At 38.4% G+C, this 18,924-nt stretch overlaps 1 protein-coding gene across 1 annotated transcript in view; it reads right to left on the bottom strand.

The window, feature by feature from the left end:
* Positions 1-973: 973 nt before the first annotated feature.
* The window catches only part of TMEM260 (transmembrane protein 260), a 70,912-nt gene continuing 52,961 nt past the window's right edge, over positions 974-18,924 (bottom strand). Inside the window, 5 exon segments of the mRNA XM_069596695.1 lie at positions 974-3,297; positions 7,189-7,279; positions 8,790-8,843; positions 10,573-10,749; positions 15,691-15,839. Coding sequence (XP_069452796.1) covers positions 3,043-3,297; positions 7,189-7,279; positions 8,790-8,843; positions 10,573-10,749; positions 15,691-15,839 — 726 coding nt within the window. The 3' untranslated portion in view covers positions 974-3,042.

Below are 18,924 nucleotides of genomic sequence, written 5' to 3'. Positions count from 1 at the left end.
AAAGGCATTAAAAAAAAAAAAAAAAAAGGATCCTTTGGAAAAACAAAGAGGAAAGTCAACAGCAAGAAGCAAGTATATCTCCGATCAGCGGGAAAAGGGCTGGGGAGGTTTGTTAGGGAGCATGGAAGCCACTACCCCCTTCTCCACTGGCCCTCTGGTGTGTGCCAGCCTTAGTGCTGGGCATGAGGGCACTGCAGCCTGTGGAGAGGCAGACAGTGCTTCTGGCTCCAACTTGCTCCTTAGGCCAAAGTCCAGGCAGAAGTTGGCCTTGTGGGGTTCCTGTCATACTGCCAACCCACGGCACTCTAGGGACACTGCTAGGGGAATGCTGGCCAAATCCTGCATGAGAAGTCACCTCCTTCACATTCTCTTCCATGTCAGGGGTTAGACTGAAGGAAACCCCTTCTGTCAGATTTTATGGTGTTTGTGCACTAGCCCAGGAGAAGGAAGGGAAAGAAAAGAAAGCAAATGGTTTAACTTCACAAAATAGAAAGGAAAGAATTCTTCAAAGTAGTTGATCTTGGAATGAAGCCCAACATCCCCAAATCTCAGCTCAGTTTGCTCTTTTTCCATTCACTGCTGGTTTTTAGAAATTCAAATAATTATGACCCCATAATTATGGGCCATCGTATCACTGCTTTCTCAAAGAGAGTGGTCCAAAGTCACTGTTGCACAAATACAGAATAATCTATGCACCATCTGACAACAGTCAATATGCAAAGCATATTCAGATGTATATGAGGCATCATAGCATAGACAGACATTTAAAATGCAGATATTTTTTAAAAAGAGGCCTTCATTTGCCATACTTATGGCCATAAGTCGGAAATTACTCTAAAACAAGATGTGTAGGTAGATGCTGAAATGAATATTTACATATCACTCCCTATACAGAATATAGATTTCAAAACCCAACATGATCATCTCACACACACACACATAGTGTCTCTTCTGAAAAAATAAAGACAGTGCATTTCCAGGGAATGAGTATATGAATTTTATTGCAGTGTTTAAAAAGAAAAGTAGAAATCATAATCTTACATAATTCTTTCAAATGGATCAATTGAGACAATTTCTCAATGCTTCCTTAAATTTTTACACCACACTGAACTCCAACAGGTTTTTTGTTTTAAGGTAAACCAGGTTTTTGGTTCTTCCCTGTGGAGAAGTTACTTTCAAGTCAGTGAAAGTTCTTGGCCCATGATTAAAAGTCTTTGCCAATTAGTACTCAACAACTTCAATTCATTTTTTTCTGGTTCAAGATGAGTAGGAGCCTAATAAGGCTGTGATAAAAGGGCAAAAGGCACTGAGAGCCAAAAGCGGATTAATGAGCTCCTCCATTTATTTGTCTTCCTAACAGCTGAACTGTTACAACTATTGACACTCTTCAAAAGGTTCCGCTCTGAACCCTGTCCAGGCACTGCAGGCTCCGATGGACATCTTCAAATCCAGAGAATGGAGGGGCAAGGGCTTCCCCTGTGTGGTGCCAAAACCAACAAAGCCCCATGGATCAGGTAATGAAACTTCAGCTTTTCCCCCTTTGAGATTTATTTACTGGCAGCTGACAAGGGGCAAATTCAGCTCGAATTGTGCAGTCAAGGCCCTGTCAAGCTTTTAGAGGCACCCTTGTCTTGAAGCACCTTCATGACTGGCATTTCACTCAAAAGCCCTCGGCACTGGTCCTTAACAGCTTATGACATCACAAAGGACACTCCAGACAGATGCCTACATGGCATCCTGCAGCATTTTAAAAGAGAATTAGTGGTTTTAATTATGGTCGTAGTATGAAAGGGAACCATGCAAGCTCCACAGGAGACCTTTGATCAGACCCTTTCGCTAGTACAATGCCACGGAACTGTGACTATTCCTGGTAAGGGGCCTTTTCTTGCTGAATGACTCACCAGTGATCTTTGAATGCAGACAAGCTTCTAGCCCTCCCTCTTCATTAGTGAGCATTTCTATACAGGGGCCTATATAGTGCTTGGAGTTTAGGAGCTATACAATTGGGGGGAAAAGAATCCCTACAGATTCAGGCCTCTACTTAGGAAGTGCTGAAGGACTCTGAGTGACTTTATTCATTAAAACAGGTTGCTATTAATTAACTGTCATAATAAAATAAAGAACTATTATTTGCATTTCTTACTATGTTCTCTTTAGTAATATGTATAAAAGATGCTTGTAACAGAAATGAATTTATTGAGCCACTTCCCCACACCCCTGAACCCCCCCTACCCCCCTTTTTGGCAGCAGGAAGCCTCCTAATTATTGGGTCCAGATTTATGAGCCCAAATAGAAGTAGAACATGAATATAAAATTAATTAAGGAAAGACAAAATCCTTTTTACTTGCCAGTTTAAGCAACTGGAAAAAAAAAGCAAACAACAATTAGCTTACTTTTTTAGTGATTTCAGAGAATGATCGAACACAATAAAACCTTAACTTTTTTCCAAAATATCACCTGGTTGGTATTTAGTTTGAAGTGTGAGATTATGTAACAACTACAGCTACTCAAAAACAAAAAAAAAAAGAAAGAAAACCAATGCCCCCCCCATCCCCCACACCCCAAACTCTAGCTTGAAGTGTAACAAGATTCATTAAAACAAATAATAATAATTTCATTTCTGGGAGCCAGAGAATGTCTTTGGTCTGGTATTAACATTTTAAGAATTTAATTTTAATACCAATCCCAATAAGCAGGTCCCTTAAGATTCATGGTCGATATTTTAAGTATATGAAAATAGTTCATTCTCTTGTAGAATTTAATCAAGCAAGTCATTTGATGAAAGTTTGTGGAATTAGGAAGATTTTTCAAAATATTCTCACTGAAATGCTAATTCAGTAACACAGGCTAAATAGAATTTGTGGAAATAGCACACCTCAGTTTCTAACTCTGCCGTAAAACAGTACCATGACACCATGTTACTTATATCTGGGAGATGACCTAGTCTTCCATTTTTTAATGGCATTTCTTTTCTTAGAGGAAAGCTTCTGGACTTGGGAATTTTGGAAGCTGAAAGCCGAGCCAGTTTTTCAGTTTGCTGTCTCAGCCATTTTTCATATTTCTCAGACTTTGTAGTTCCTTTCTTAGGTGCTTTAGAGCAACTGAAATATCGGCCAGCTGGGGATCATTCTGGGCCTTGCGAGTGTAGAGACGGAAGTGTCTGATGGTTTCAGATAGCAAGACTTCAGGGTCTGCACTTCTTTCCCGAAGGCGCAGCATCCGTTCACAGGAGATGGCGTAGTTCTTGTGCCAATTCACCGGGTGTTCCTTTCGTAAATAGACAATCTCTTTATAAAGCTGGAAGACAGCAAAAACATTGGCATTCCATTGTTATCCCTTGACTTTTTTAAAAAGACTAGAAAACACAGAGGAATTAATAACACAAGGGAAAAAATAATGCAAGCAGCCTGTAGTAAAAATCTAATCGTTGCTAGGCCATGCAGAAAATGCAAGGATGACACTGTAATTATTACAGTAGCAGGAGGCAAATGCACTTCATATGAAACTGTTTCTGGGGTTTTTTGGATGTTGCGGAGGAAACTTAAGACACACTATGTCAGGAAAGAATGCTCTTCCTCCAGAAAGATGTTCTGGGAAAGGGATTTGGTTCTAATTCATGGAAAGCTATTTATGCAATAGGCAGAGAGGTTGAAACTCTAAATTTAGCTATTAAAGAAAAAAAAAGTAACTTTCTTTAGAAAACTGCATGGAAAAAGAACTTGAAGAAATTTAAATTTTGTCCCTCATTTTTACATAAAATTCTCTCTACATTATAAACAACAGTATTAACAATAGCAGCAAGAGAAAACCTCTAACAAATCCAGCATCCAACAGGCTGGGCATAATATAATTTAAGAGACATCCTTAAAGTGAGATGTTGAAAATCTCCACGGTGTCCTAAAATAACAATTTTCATAGTTAAAACTCTGCCCCCAGGAATTCAGAATTTTGTTTTTCAATATCAGAGTTAGTGTTGATTGGATAGAATTAGAATCTTTAATATTGCGTTTTCTAGAGGAAAAAGATAAAAATTTAACAAATAAACCAAAAAAGTAGATGCAAATCTACAAAACAATATTCTGCTTGCTTATTGGGGACTTTCACAGCCTTCTTGGGGATTATCAAATTGAAGTCAAATCCACAGGCACTTGAGTTAACCGGTAGCTCCCGCCATGAGAGCACAGGACAAGTAATGATGCTTTCTCCAGGGACAAGGGCTTTTTGAATTAGAACTATGCTTATTACATCATTCAGTTGAAAGGGACCCAATTATATTATCTATTTCCCCAACTCCTACCCAATCTTTTTCAAAACAACATCCCCATGAAAAGTTCCCCAATCTGTATTTTTTTATGTCATTTTGATATTTAATAACCCTTAGTCCTGAAGCTGCCTTTTAAAGTTCTTTTCCCCTTGCCTTCACTCCATAAAATAGGAAAGAGTCACCTCGTACTTTTCATAGACTTCAAAGCTATCAAGTCAGCATTTTATTTTCTAGGTAAAATGTTCAAAGCTTCTCTACTTTTTCTCATAGTCTTTTTTATTTTCCCTATCTGCTGCTCCTCTTCTTGAGCCTCCTTCCAATGAGGGACATGTGGAAAATGCATGGCGGGCTGCCCTGCACAAAGTCAGTGCTCAAGAACTGCTCAGGTTCTTTTCTTAGCCGTTTTCAAAATCTTGATTAGATTTTGGAGTGCAAGATGGATGCCAGTAGCTCAGTAAGCACTTTCCAATGGCTCAAGAGAATAAAAGGCTCCTTCATGACGTAGCTCCCTGCTACGTCTTTGGACATCAGAACAGCCACACTACCCTTTTCTAAAACATTCTGATCCTGATGTCTTATCAGCTCATTCTGGATGGCCCATTAGTCACCTGTGCTGTATCTTAAGAAGCTGCATCTTATCATTTTTCATCATGTGAGAATTGTATTTCCTCCTCTAAGCGTGAATTTTTGTGACATTAAGTTTAGTGGAGCTTAGTCTAGTTTGGGGGGACATCTTCAGTGTATCAACTGTATTCCTAAAGATAACAGATCATTCTTGCTTTCCCAGTACACCTGAACTTAATGTTCTGGATAACTATTGAGCAGGACAATGTAAATAATAACAAAAATATCTTCTATACCTAATAAGAATGTTCTCGAAAAACCTGTACAAGGAGGTGATTTGTGTTGACCCATCAAGTATTTGAGCTGCTTTGTCTTGCAAATGATATCACACACCTGGAGACATACGTGAAGGAGATACCTATAGACTATGCTATAGACTTGTGTTCACTCAACAGAGTAATGCCTGCAGGCCCAAAGGGACAATAAATCCATGAATTGGCTTTAGTGGTGGCCTAAAGACTGACCATGGAACGGATCACTGATGAGAACATAAAATATTACTAAGTCTTGGACTCCTCCCAACTAAATACAACTTGTTTTTCACAGAATCACAGGGTATTAGAGATGAAATGGATCTGACGTGGCCAGGATGTGAGAGATAATCTATAAAGTTTATAATCCACTTTTTTTTTTTTGGGAAAGAAAAAATAGAAAGGTTAATTGGCCCACAGTTAACAATGAATGGTGGAGCAGGCCTTGAACCGGGACTCCCTGACTGCCAGTCAGAACTCTAGAACACTGCTTCCTGTATCTAGTCCCTGGCTGTCCTTGATGGGCACCTCAGAGGTGTGTACCTTTATCCCTGTGGTCTCCTGCACCACATGTGTCCGGCTGGCTTCCTCTGATCTTTCAAGATGACACTGCAGTGACACCTCCTCTGGCAGCTTTCCCTCCTTCCATGCCACCTCTCCCCGGGAGGCTGTGCTCATATGCCTCTCTCTGTCCTGGCACCTCTGCACACCTCCTGTATCTCTCACTACTAGCTGAGGACTTTATCTTCTATCTCCCTCTCTGGCGTGTGCCCATTTGACAACAGGGCCAATGCCTGATCATCTCCATCACAGTATTTGGTACAGACTGGGTGCTCCATAAATGCTGTGTGAGTAAATGCATACATGAGTAAACCATGGGCCAATAAGCACACAATTGAGGAGTGAAATCTGTCACACTAATTGGACACCATGCTATTCTGACTCAGTCCCAAACAAACGCCCTGGCTGAGCAGATCCACAGCAGCCCAGAGGCAGCAGCATAAACAACCACTTGCTTAGACATACAGCTCCTGGGCTCTGTTCTCATTGGCTTTTCCCAGGAATTCTGTTTCCTATACTGCAGGCTCCAAGACTATCTCAGAAGGTGGGGAAGAGTCCAGTGCTATAAATCACAGAAAAGCAGGGCCTTGTTAACACAGTGCTACAGCAAAGCAAGCCTCTGGTCTGTACCCTTGTTCCCATCACAGAGGACCAGCTAAGCAAGAGCCTTAGCATGGCTGGATGTGAAGGCTGTCTGGCTTCCTGGGGTTATTCTCCACGACCCTTTATCTCTCTCATGAAACCTCAACCAGCCATGGTCCAATCGTTTCAAGTGTTGCCAGGGTCATGACTTTTGTATAGAGGGCGACCCATCAGAACTGCTTTTTAAGAAAATAAAGCCATCGTTATTAGTTTCCTATTACTGTTGTAACAAATCACCACAAATGTAGCGGTTAAAACATAGCAGTTAAAACAATACAAATGTATTATCATATATTTCTAGAGGATCTAGAATCTGTTTTTTTGTGTTTTTTTTTTTTTTTTTTTTGCCTTTTCTAGCTTTCAGAGGCTGCCTGCACTTCCTAACTTGAGGCCCCTTCCTCCATCTTTCAGGCCAGCTACCTGGCAATCTTCAAATCTCTTTCTGACCTCTGCTTGCAATGCCACGTCTCCTCTGACTCTGACCTTCCTACCTCCTTTTCTAGGGACCCTTGTGATTACATTAGGCCCACCTGGATAATCTAGAATAATCTCCCCACCTCAGGATCCTTAATCACATCTGCAACGTGCCCTTTGCCATGTAAGGCCACATATTCACAAGTTCTGGAGATGAGGACATGGACTTCTTACATTATTTTGTCAACCATGGTCATTTACTTTAAATATTATTTGAGAGACACATGACTTTTTCCATTTGTATCGTTTTATAATGCCAAATAAATCTGGAAACAAAAAAGTAAAAACTCTGTGATACACTCTCTTTACATCTCAAACAGTCACAACTACCCTCCCACCAAATGTATTTATATATGTAAAAGTGCAACATACGTTATAGGCGTGAGTGTAGAGTTGAGCTTTCACATTTGAAGGCAAACTTGCACTTTCTGCCAGGTTGAAGATGAAGAACGGTGTTTTCATCCTGGGAGTGGGAGGGTGTTCGCGTCAATTTCACATTCAAAACTAAATCAGCCAGACTTTTCCATTGATGAGGATCATACAGAATCCTTTATTATACTCTTTTCACTTCTTTCATATTCACAGAAGTTTACTCTGAACCAACAGTAACCCTCCCCCCAATCCCAAGACACTGCATTCTGTTCATCATCACTATTGTGCATCACCTTCCCTCCAGATCTTCACTGTGCAAGAGCAGCTGGGAACGGGGCCGCGGAGGGGGGTGGGGGGGTGGGGGGGGATGGTGGTGGGGAGACTTGCTGAGTCTGTCAGCACATCCCTGAAGATACCCATCACAACGGCTCATGCCGTGTGTGACCAGTTCTTCAGAGGTGGCTGGACTCTTTGACCACATGAACTCATCCAAATTGTATTCAGCACTCCAATTAAATCAATACCTGCCCGAATAATGACCTGCTTTCTTCCTTTATGTGATTTCTCTCCCAGCTTTCCCACACTGTCACACTGAAGAATCGTGCAAACATTTGGTATATCTTTGATTAGTCCCTCAAAGCAAGTATTTGTTCTTATAACAAATTTTCTGACATTTCCAATGTCAGAAATGCAATTTTCTGACATTTCCAAAACACTACTACAAAGACTATCTTTTTTGTAATTGTTATTTTGTCAAGAACCATATTTCCTGACAATTAAAACAAAAACCCTCTTTAAATGTATTACACCCTAACTCAATTCCTGGTGCACTCAGCCCCTGGCCCAGAGTGGGCATCAATCCATTTTTCCTGGAGGAAGTACTTCATACTTGGTACCCCTGTCTGCATCACTTAGGCCTTTTACATTTTAGGCCAAAGTCTGTTAGTGTTAGATATTTTGAATATTTTAAAATAATGGCAGGAACACAGAGAGCCAAGAGCATCACTGTGAAGTGTTCATTTCACATAGGAACAGGGAAGTCCAGCATCTAGCACATGAACAGTCAAACCTCTTGGAATATGTCTGTCTACTGCACTGACAACAGGAACTGTGTCATAGTCCTACGTGTAGCCAACAAGCCTGGCACGGTGCCTGGTCTCTACGAAGTTTTCAATAAGTGCTTAAATAACTAGCTAGCACATTACACATGGGTCAGGGTGGTAACTATCAATTTCTCCTCAATCAATTACACTGACTTTGGTTCAGTGGAGGCAGGAGAGCACAGGAGTGAATGTTCCAGTCAGAGAGATGGGAATTTTGGACTCTATTGGTAGAGCTATGTGGCCTTGGACAAGTAACCTCTCTGCTTTCATTTTGTTCTTTGTGTAAAATGGGGTAAGATTGACTTCTTCACAGGTTGTTGTATGGATGAAATGAGATTATGCCTTAGTAACAATTAGTACAATGCCCCAAACAAAATAATTGCTCACAAATATTACTTTTATTGTCACCATGCCCTCCTGCTCCCCAAATGAAAAGTGCCACAAGCTACTTCTACTACATTAAAAATAAACTGCAAACCGAAAGTATAAATTAGTCACCTTGCTTGCCACATCTCTTCATTGGCCACAGATTCCCAGGAAGAAGGATCAAACCTGTAGTTATAAGAAAACGGTAACATTTTCCTGCCAGTTACCTTTATTGTTATGGACATGTCATTTTTCTTTTATAATCTTACAAGGCAAATAAAATATGTTGCATTTTGAAGTACGGATAGAGACCAAAATAACAAACTTATTCCCCTAGAAATATTTGATGGTTAGGAATTTGAGGTTTTGGTAAATGTATTCTTAATCTGCATAATGAGCCCCACTGCCTCACAGGAGCACACAAAAGCTCAGTGGGAAGAGGCTGGAGGCTTCTCGAGATCTGTCAGGTGGGCAGTGGGGTGGGGGTGAGGCCTGGGTTCCTCTTTGGGCACAGCTGAAAGCCACAGAGCTGTGAGGAGAGGGGACTCCTGGCTTTGATAAATCGTTGTTGGAGCTAGGATGCTGCTCAAAGAGCACTGGCTAAACCATTCACTGATTTTTTTCCCACTTAATTAAAATTTCTCTTAGCATGTGTCTATTTTGATAAAACGGAGGCAGTGAGTGATGCTGTGTACTGTATCAGCTGTTGGGAGAACAGGGGATTTTCCAGCTTTTCCTCACAATGGTCAGAGTACTGTGATACACAACTACTTATCCAGCTCTGGCTGGAGCACAGCAGCGGGGTCTGTTTGCTCACATTGACTCAGAAAACTTTGGCAGTATTTGTTCATTTGATTTTGAGGGTTGCTCTTGAATTATAGGCTTCCCTGATAGCTCAGTTGGTAAAGAATCTGCCTGCAATGCAGGGGACCCCAGTTTGATTGCTGAGTCAGGAAGATCCTCTGGAGAAGGGAAAGGCTACCCACTCCAGTAGTCTTGGGCTTCCCTTGTGGCTCAGCTGGCAAAGAATCTGCCTGCAATGCAGGAGACCTGGGTTTGATCCTCGAGTTGGGAAGATTCTCTGGAGAAGGGAACGGTTACCCATTTGAATTATAAGCAGTAATGATCTAATCTTTGCATAATTCATAATTTAATTATAAAAAATAGGCAATAGAGAGCCTATCTTCAGATGGTGACTCATTTTCCATATGGGAGAGAGTCAACTATAGGTAGAGATGCTTCCAGGAAGACTAATCAAAACAACAGAACGAGGCTAACGCCAAACAGTTGTGAAGAAAAAGTTACTTAAATCCCAGTCTTCCTACAGAGAAGTGACCACCATTCTTTTTTTTTTTTTTTCTTGTTTTGGCCACACCATGTGGCGTGTGGGATCTTAGTTCTCTGACCAGGGATGGAACCTGAGCCCTTTGCTATGGAAGTGGGGAGTTTTAACCACTGGACCACCAGGGAGGTCCCTGATCAGCCATTCTTAAAGAAGAAGAAAAAAAAAAAGTGACAAGTTTATGTGGGTGGGGACTATTAGGGACAACAGAGTGAGTTTTAAAGCTCTGCTTCAGTTCATGAATCTCTCCCACTTTTAGGGTCTAAGATACAGGATGACGGACCATGTAGCATTACAAGAGCTGGACGTGGATGGTGGCACATATCTAACTACATGGTGCCCGCTGAACCATCACTGCCTTTCCTCCACCTCTCCATTGTTCTTCAAGCCTGAGCACAAGAAATATATGTTCTCCTTCTCTATCACGATACTCTGTGGGCAGCAAATAGCAATATTAACTACTAATAAAAAACAAAAAAAATCAAAAAATTTAAAAGGCACTTCAAAATTTAGTAAGTGTTTTAGGCAAAAAAAAACAGCTACACACTGATGGGGAACAACTGCCCTCCATACCTTCCATAGTCTTCAGTCCAGTTATAAATATTTCTCGTAAGTTTAATCCACTCCTCAGGGTTGAATACAATCTCTGAAGAAACTAATTTGTCACAAGAACCCCATGGCCAAAGTGAATAATTCTTTTTCCAGGTTGGGTCGCCTTCATGAATTCCTATGCAAACAAATGTTTCTTTTCTATTGAAGACAGAAAAATATGTATTATCAGCTTAAAGTTCTAAAGGCCAAATACATATAACTCAGGAAGGGTCATTTTTGACTCTAAACCTCAGTTACCAATAAACCATTTGTGAACACTTTGGTTTCTTTAAATCTCTGCCAACAGGTTGCTTTAAATTTATATTAGTGGGGAAAAAAGCTGTCTGGGGATTGAAGGGAAGCACACAGACATAAATAATAAAACCTACCTGTTTGTGACATGGTAAGAAATCAGTTGGGGACAAACACAAGGAAAGAGTCTGTGGTTCTGTCTCATGTGTAAATATACATATTTGCTACCTTCTAAATTTTATAGGTGGAAACATGTCTTCATATTAGTAGTACTACTAACACTAGTAGTCTTTTTGTCTTCCAATTTCCATTGCATTTTACTTTTAATCTCTTTTAGCATTATTTTATTGAACCTACTGTTTTCATTTACAAATCCTTCTGAGTAGCCCAGAAGTATCCTGAGGATAGGCACTTTATCTCTAAATTAATTCTGAAATCTAAACATGGAAAAACTATCTGAAGATTCTGAACAGAAAATGGTAGAAAGAAGACTGAGGGAAGAAAGCAGAACTCTGCTGCTGATGCTGCTGCTAGGTCGCTTCAGTCTTGTCCGACTCTGTGCGACCCCAGAGATGGCAGCCCACCAGGCTCCCTGTCCCTGGGATTCTCCAGGCAAGAACACTGGAGTGGGGTGCCACTGCCTTCTCCAATGCATGAAAGTGAAAAGTGAAAGTGAAGTCGCTCAGTCGTGTCCAACTCTTCCCGACCCCATGGACTGCAGCCTACCAGGCTCCTCCGCCCATGGGATTTTCCAGGCAAGAGGACTGGAGTGGGTTGCTATTGCCTTCTCCGAAAGCAGAATTCTGAGTTCCACCAACTCTGTGGTGAGTTTATTCCTTTTCATCTTCCAGGATTACCTGGCCTGAACTCAAAGGAAGCCTGAAAGCCAAAATACATACCAAGTGAGAACAAAAAGATCTCAAGAGAAGCCTTCCCCTCACTTTTTTCCTGAGTCCAAGGAGCAGGAACAGGAAATTGTAAGGATTGGAAGAGCAGAGGAAATCCCCAGAACTTTTTCCCTGGTCTCCTTCCCTGGGCACCAGGCAACACTGTGTCAGCAGCAGAAGCAGCAGCACAGGGGCAGCTGGGCAGGTTCCTGTAACTCTGTGGAAGTGGACACTTCTCGCTAACCAGAGGAGCTGTGGTTCCAAGAACTGGGAGCAAATTCCCATTACTCCTCCACTGGATGGGCTTCATATAATTTTAGAAAGACAAAATGTGTGTCAATGAGCTTGAAGCTAGATCAGGAGAAACTGTATAATTTAAACAAAGAGGAAAAAATATTGAAAGTATAGAGTCTTAGGTACCTGTGGAACAATATCAAAAGGTCTAACACTGGAGTCATCAGAATCCCAGGAGAAGAGAAAAAAGGTGGAGCAGGAAAAGTACTTAAAGAAATAACATCAGAAAACTTCCAACTTTTGTGAAAGACATAATCTTTCAGATTCACGAAACTTAGTAAATCCCAAGCAGGTTAAACGCAAAGAAATTCATGCCCAGATATATCATAATCAAATTGCTTAAAATTAAAGACAAAAAATCTTGAAAGCAGTCAGAAAAAAATAACACATTTCACACAAGAGAAACAATGATTTGAATAACTGCAGATTTCTCAACAGAAGCCATGCATGGCAAAAGGATATAAAATAACACTGTTAAAGTGGTGAGAGAAAAAAAAGAACTATCCAACCCAGAATTCCATATCCAGAAATATCCTTAAAAAATGAAGGTGAAATAAAGACATTTTTGGGTAAAGAAAGACTAAGAGAATTCACTGCTAACAGTTTTGCTCTCAAAGAAATGCTAAAGGACTAACTTCAGAAGGGAGAAAAATGATACAAGATGGAAAGCTGGAACACCAGGATTGAAGGAAGAGCAACAGATCTGGGAAATATCTCAACAAATATCTAAGACTACTTTTTCTCTTAAATTAAAAAACATATGTTGAAAACAAAAATTATCATATGTCTAATATAACATGTTTGACAACATAATCAAAAGTGGAGTAAAGGAACTAACATGCCACTAAGATTTCTACAGTTCACTTGAAGTAGTAAATTGGTTTAGTCACTAAGTGATATCCGACTCTTGTGACCCATGGACTATTGCCCGCCAGGCTTCTCTGTCTGTGGGATTTTCCAGGCAAGAGTACTGGAGTGGTTTGTCATTTCCTTTTCCAAAAGTAGTAAATAGATTGTGAAAGTTAAATATGTCTGTATACTGTAATTCTAAGAGCAACCACTGAAAAAATTTACCAAGAGACACCGTAACATGGAATGCTAAAAAAAATCAAATTTCCAAAAGAAAGTAGGAAGGGCAAAAGTAGAATGAGAAACAGAAGAACAAACAGAAAACAAATAATAAAATGATAGCTGTACATCTAAAACATGTCAATATTTACATTAAATGCAAATAGTCTGGATATAAATGAAATGATAGACAAATTGTCAGAATGGATAATAAAACAAGAGTCAAATATGTGCTATCTACAAGAAACCCACTTTAAACATGACATAGATGGCTAAAAGCAAAAGGAAAAAAAAAAAGATATGCCATGAAAACACTAATCAAATTAAAACCAGTAAAAAACCCCAGAAGTATTTTTTTTTGGTAAATACAGAAAAAGGTACAAATGCAATTAAATGAAGAAAGAGTAAATGTTTTCAACATGATATTAGGACAAAATAACATTCATAGGCAAAAATATCTTTATTCTAAGCAACCCCCTTGCAAAAATTAACTCAAAATTGATTTTTGATCTGAAATATAAAACATAAAACTGTAAAACTCTTAGAAAAAAACACGAGATAATCTTTGTGACCTGGCATTAGGCAAGAGTTGTTTGACCAGAGATCAAAAAGTATGATCCATAAAAGAGAATATGATAATTGGATTTCATCAAAATTAAAAAAAAATTACCTGCAAAAGACACTCTGAAAAGAACAAAAAGACTGGGAGAAAATATCACATATTTAATAAAAGATTTGAATCTAGAATATACACAGAACTCTCAAAACTCAATAGTAAGAAAACAAATAATCCAATAAATCCAATAATCCCATTCCTAGGTATGAAAACATATTCATACACAAACCTGTACATGAATGTTTATAGCAGCTCTATTCACAAATAACTGGAAACAGCCCAAATGTCCTTGAATAGATGAATGGATAAACTGCAGTACATCCATACAAAGGAATACTACTCAGTAACAAAAAGGAATAAACTATTGATACACAACAATAACTTGGAAGGATCTCAGAAGCATTTTGCTAAAGTAAGGTATGCTAGTATCAAAAAGTCACATACTTTATGAGTCCATTTATATGACATTCTGGAAAAGGTAAAACTATAGTAACAGAGGATAGATCCATGGTTGTGAGGGTTAGGGGTCTGGGGACAGTACAACAAAGGAGCAGAAAAAGGGAGTTTCTGGGGTCGTGGATTTGTTCTGTATCCTAACTGTTCTATCTACTTGGCAAATTCTTTCTTAGTCTTTAAGTCTCCAAATTTCATCCATACCAGTATTATCATGCTTACCAGCTGATACTATAACTTATCTGTTTCACATTTAAGGCATCACTTGACATCTGTCTCAAAGATGGTAACAGCAGGGATCACACCTGTCCATCTGCAGCTAGTACAGGTGTTGGGACATTTTGAATACCCAGTATTTATTAAATAAATGCTGAATGAATGCCCCTCAGCAGAACTAATTGCTTCCTCATCCACTGTCCCAGAACATTTGGCTTATACTGTCAGTTAAGTCATCCATTTAGTAAGCACACATTGAACATTTACTGTGTCTCACACTTGACAAGGCTTTGTTAGTACAGAGCTTACATCATTATGGCCAACTGTATTCATATCTATGTATATATACAACTAGATTGTAGTCTACTTAAATCTGGAACTGAGTCTCACTTTATTGCCTAATACAAATTGGGACATAGTAGGTTCAATTAATGTTTAAGAGGTTCAATTAAATAAACTGCACCAAAAATGCCTATTTAGAGATGTTGTTAATATTTTATTCCAAAATACAACAATTATTACTCTGACAGCACATTTATATCTATTACCTTCATATTACTTCATGAGCCACAGTAAACTTCAGGCTCTGAATACCAAAGTACCACTTAATTATGTTCTTAGTAAGGGACAGTTTAACTTTGGAATTTACAAAAATTTCTGAAATCCCCTTTATAAGAGAATAGAAATTATGAAATAAGTTTTCTTCTTCAGGCTCTGGACAATCCCAAGTGTTTCACGGACAGGAAAAATATTCAACAGTATACCACTGAAGGAGTTATTTATTCTTGACCTTAACTATGAATAATTTTATGTTCTGAAGTATAGAATTCACAATTCTCATATGTTATCTCAGTCAGCATAACTGTAGGTGTTTTTCTTATTTATAAAAATGCCTTATCCTTTAGAAAAAAATCCTTAAGCTATTTTTGTATAGTGATTATTTCCAGAAAACATTTGCATTAAACTTAAAAGGGGGCCATGGTGTTGATCAGGGGGAAACTATAATTGCTTGCGATCTACCTGCAATGATTTCAAGTAGGCAGGCACATCTCCAATTTCTCTGAATTGTACTAAGATCTTATTTGCTATTCTTGCTAATCTGTCTTTATTTTTCTTTTACCCAGAACAATAACATTTATTTTTGCCTGGTATCATTTATGCACAGATATTCTATTTAATTACAAAGATAATCTCACCGGTGACAGGGAAATAGGTGTAGAAAATTGGTCTTTTGGATGAAGCACAGCTGCTACATAAACAATTTTAGAAAAGCTTAAGATTTTAGAAAAGCTATTATATGAAAAGAATGCTTACTGTTTATTTACTTCAAGAAAACGATAAAGATTAAATGTGACCATTCCACTAGGTAATATTCCTTCCACAGGATTCCACCGGTTCCCAGGAAATTTGACGCCTGGTAAATGCTTTGCCATCTTGGGTAGATACCACTCATAAGTCATCATCTGCCAGAAAGATAACATGTGATATCATGCTTTTAATATGTTTCTTTAAAAAGAACTAAGTTTATCAAGGATGATGAAAAAGTTACCAAATGTGGAGTTACTCATTAAATATAAACATAATTGAAAAATACATACAAATGCAACCAAGGTATGTGCCACTATTCTTCTAAAGATCTTAGATTTTATGTCTTAAGTTATAATTATCAGCTATCAATAAAATCAGCACCTAGTTTATGACCAGAAGGACCTCCTGTTCTTATACCTAGGGAGTGTACTGAACACTTAGGCATCACTTCCTCTAGGTTGCCCTCCCCAGTTTTCACAGCAGAACAAGATGCTCCTGTAGCACTATGTACCTACCTTGATTATGGCTTCTAGCCTATTGCTCACTAGACTGAGAGCTCCTATAGGAAAGGGACTGTATCTTTTCACCTCATTGCCTCTGCACCTAGCACAATGCCTGGCACAGAATAGTTCCCAAACTATGTTTGCTGAAGCTGAAATGCCTTTTTGATGGCCAGACTAGGCAACCTAGGCAAAATAAAGAGATGTGTCATTACTCTGTTCTTTCATTCATTTATTCAGAAAACAAAAACAAGTAGTGCTTAACCTATAGTGAAGAAGATATAATCCCTGCCCTTGAGAAGTTCAATCATATAACCTAGGTGTCAAAGTTAAAAACCCCTTGGCTAAATAATTTGAATTTATTAATAGCTCCAAATTAATTACATGTCCTTACATATTCTTTTGGTTAAAATAAATCATTAGTATTAAATTTTTTCTTAATTCTATACTTAATATATACTTCATTCTACAATTTTATATGTACAGATTTCATTTTTAAAGAAGACTTCATTAAAGTTTGGATATTATCACTTGAGCAATTATGTCTTGTTTTACCTGTCTCTACAAGTCATTTAACTAGAAGTAACAAATTAATTTTAATCTACGTATGTAGAGGGTGCTTCCCTGGTGGCTCAGTGGTAAAAAATCTACCTGCAGTGCAGATGTGGGTTTGATCCCTACATTGGGAAGATCCCCGGGAGAAGGGCATGGCAACCCACTTCAGTATTCTTGCCTGGAGAATTCTATGGACCGAGGAGCCTGGCAGGAAGCAATCCACAGTGCTGAAAAGAATTGGACATGACTTAGCTACTGAACAGCAACAACATATTGGAAATACTCAAAAAATACTTATTGAATTAGAGTTTATTTCCCAATAGTTTCAGTATTTGAGAATCAAAAGTCAAAGTTGCTCAGTCATGTCCGACCCTTTGTGACCCCATGGACTATACAGTCCACGGAATTCTCCAGGTCAGAATACTGGAGTGGATTCCCTTCTCCGGGGGATCTTTTCAACCCAGGAATTGAACTGGGGTCTCCTGCATTGTAGGCAGCTTTTTTACCAACTGAGCTATGAGGGAAGCCCCTATTTGGGAATAGTAACATTCATTTAAATAACCACTTTGTACTAGGACCTTAATGTTTCTCACTCAATTCTCATAATAACCTCATGTGAGAATAATTATTTCTGATACTGTTGATTGCCCACTCAACAGCCAATCCTTCTTTCAACTAACACAATCCTGGTTTTAATCAGGGAGTTACAGTCATTCTCCTTTGCTAGTGAGTAGCTTTTGGAGGAGTCATGTGACCCAATACTGGTTAGTGGGGCCTGAATCGGGTCTGGTGGGGGCATCTGGGGCGCATGTTATTCCCAATACAGGAAGAGAGAGAGAGAGAGAACTCAGAAGAAGCACTTTGCATGCAATGTTTGGAACCAGGCATCCTTCAATTCAAGAGACCGGCAGAAAAGCTGCCCTAGAACACGGCCATCATGGAACTGCTTCTGTTATCAATCCTAAAAGCTCCTTTCTCCAGACTACTTGTTTTGTGAGATTAAAAATTCCATAGTTTAAGCTACTCTTAGTCAGGGATTTTGTTTCTTACATTCAAAAGCATCCTAACTTACTTATCTAATGATTATTTCCATTTTATAGACAGGGAAACAGAAGTTCTGAAAGGAAAACTCTTTAGCCCTAAGTCACACATCCAGGAAGTGAGAGGATAAGGATGTGAATTCAGGTTGAATTAACTTTGAAATCCAAGCTTCTCAAACATAGTACCTGTATTTAAAATCATGGTATACCATATTATTAACAAATGATCTAGCTTTTGTCAGATTCTAGATCATTACAATCAAGACCAAATGAATCATCAGTGTACATGACATAAATGCAAACTGCTTATAAAAATATGTATGATTTTCAAATTTCCCTATATTTGCAAATCTGTTTAAAGTGTTCTCAAAATTTTTCATTATTTATTAATTGAATGACATTTATTAAATAAGTATTGTTTTTGCAAAAAATTTTAAAAATCAGTATTGTGCCTATAATTTGCTCAATCAAACTAACAGTACTTTTTTGAGGTTAAGAATTTCTCTTTTCCTGATGATGGTTCTAAAAAGACCAGAGATAGATTTGTTCCCTTTAACTATTTATGGCTTAAACGATAAATCCTATAGTTTAAATATATTTTTTTTAGTTCCAGAAGATTGTTTTAAAAGACCTTGAAATTTTCACAAGTCCTTTCCCAACACACTTTTGTTATAAGATCTAAAATTTTACAAATTCTATAACAGAATTGTGGTTAATAATTTCTATTTTGAGTGAAATGTTTACTTACTTGCAGTATGACTTATTTTATAGTCAGTCTAATTTATTTTAATCCCTGGACCAGTGAGCAGGGTTAATTTGAATGGCTGAGCTGACTGGATGTAAAAGAACAATTTAAAAATAAATTCACAACACAGTATTGTCATGGTCTACCATGTGAACTAGAGACCTAGGATGTTGTTTGAATCTGAGACATATTAATTCTTAAAACACTCAGTTTAAAAAAGAAAGAAGAAACACATGACTTATCCTATTAGTTACAGTAAAGGAAAGAATGTGCTTTATATTTTACCTCAGAGTGATCATGAAAACTATACCCATGCACTGTTACAAAAAAGAAATAGTTCTTTAAAATACACATGTTTTAAAACAACTGCTACTACTATATTTTAAGTTTATTTCTCACA

This window comes from Ovis canadensis, chromosome 7 (assembly GCF_042477335.2).
Source record: "Ovis canadensis isolate MfBH-ARS-UI-01 breed Bighorn chromosome 7, ARS-UI_OviCan_v2, whole genome shotgun sequence".
Lineage (NCBI taxonomy): Eukaryota > Metazoa > Chordata > Mammalia > Artiodactyla > Bovidae > Ovis > Ovis canadensis.
Note: the sequence above shows the minus strand (reverse complement) of the source record. Positions and strands in the feature narration are given on the sequence as shown.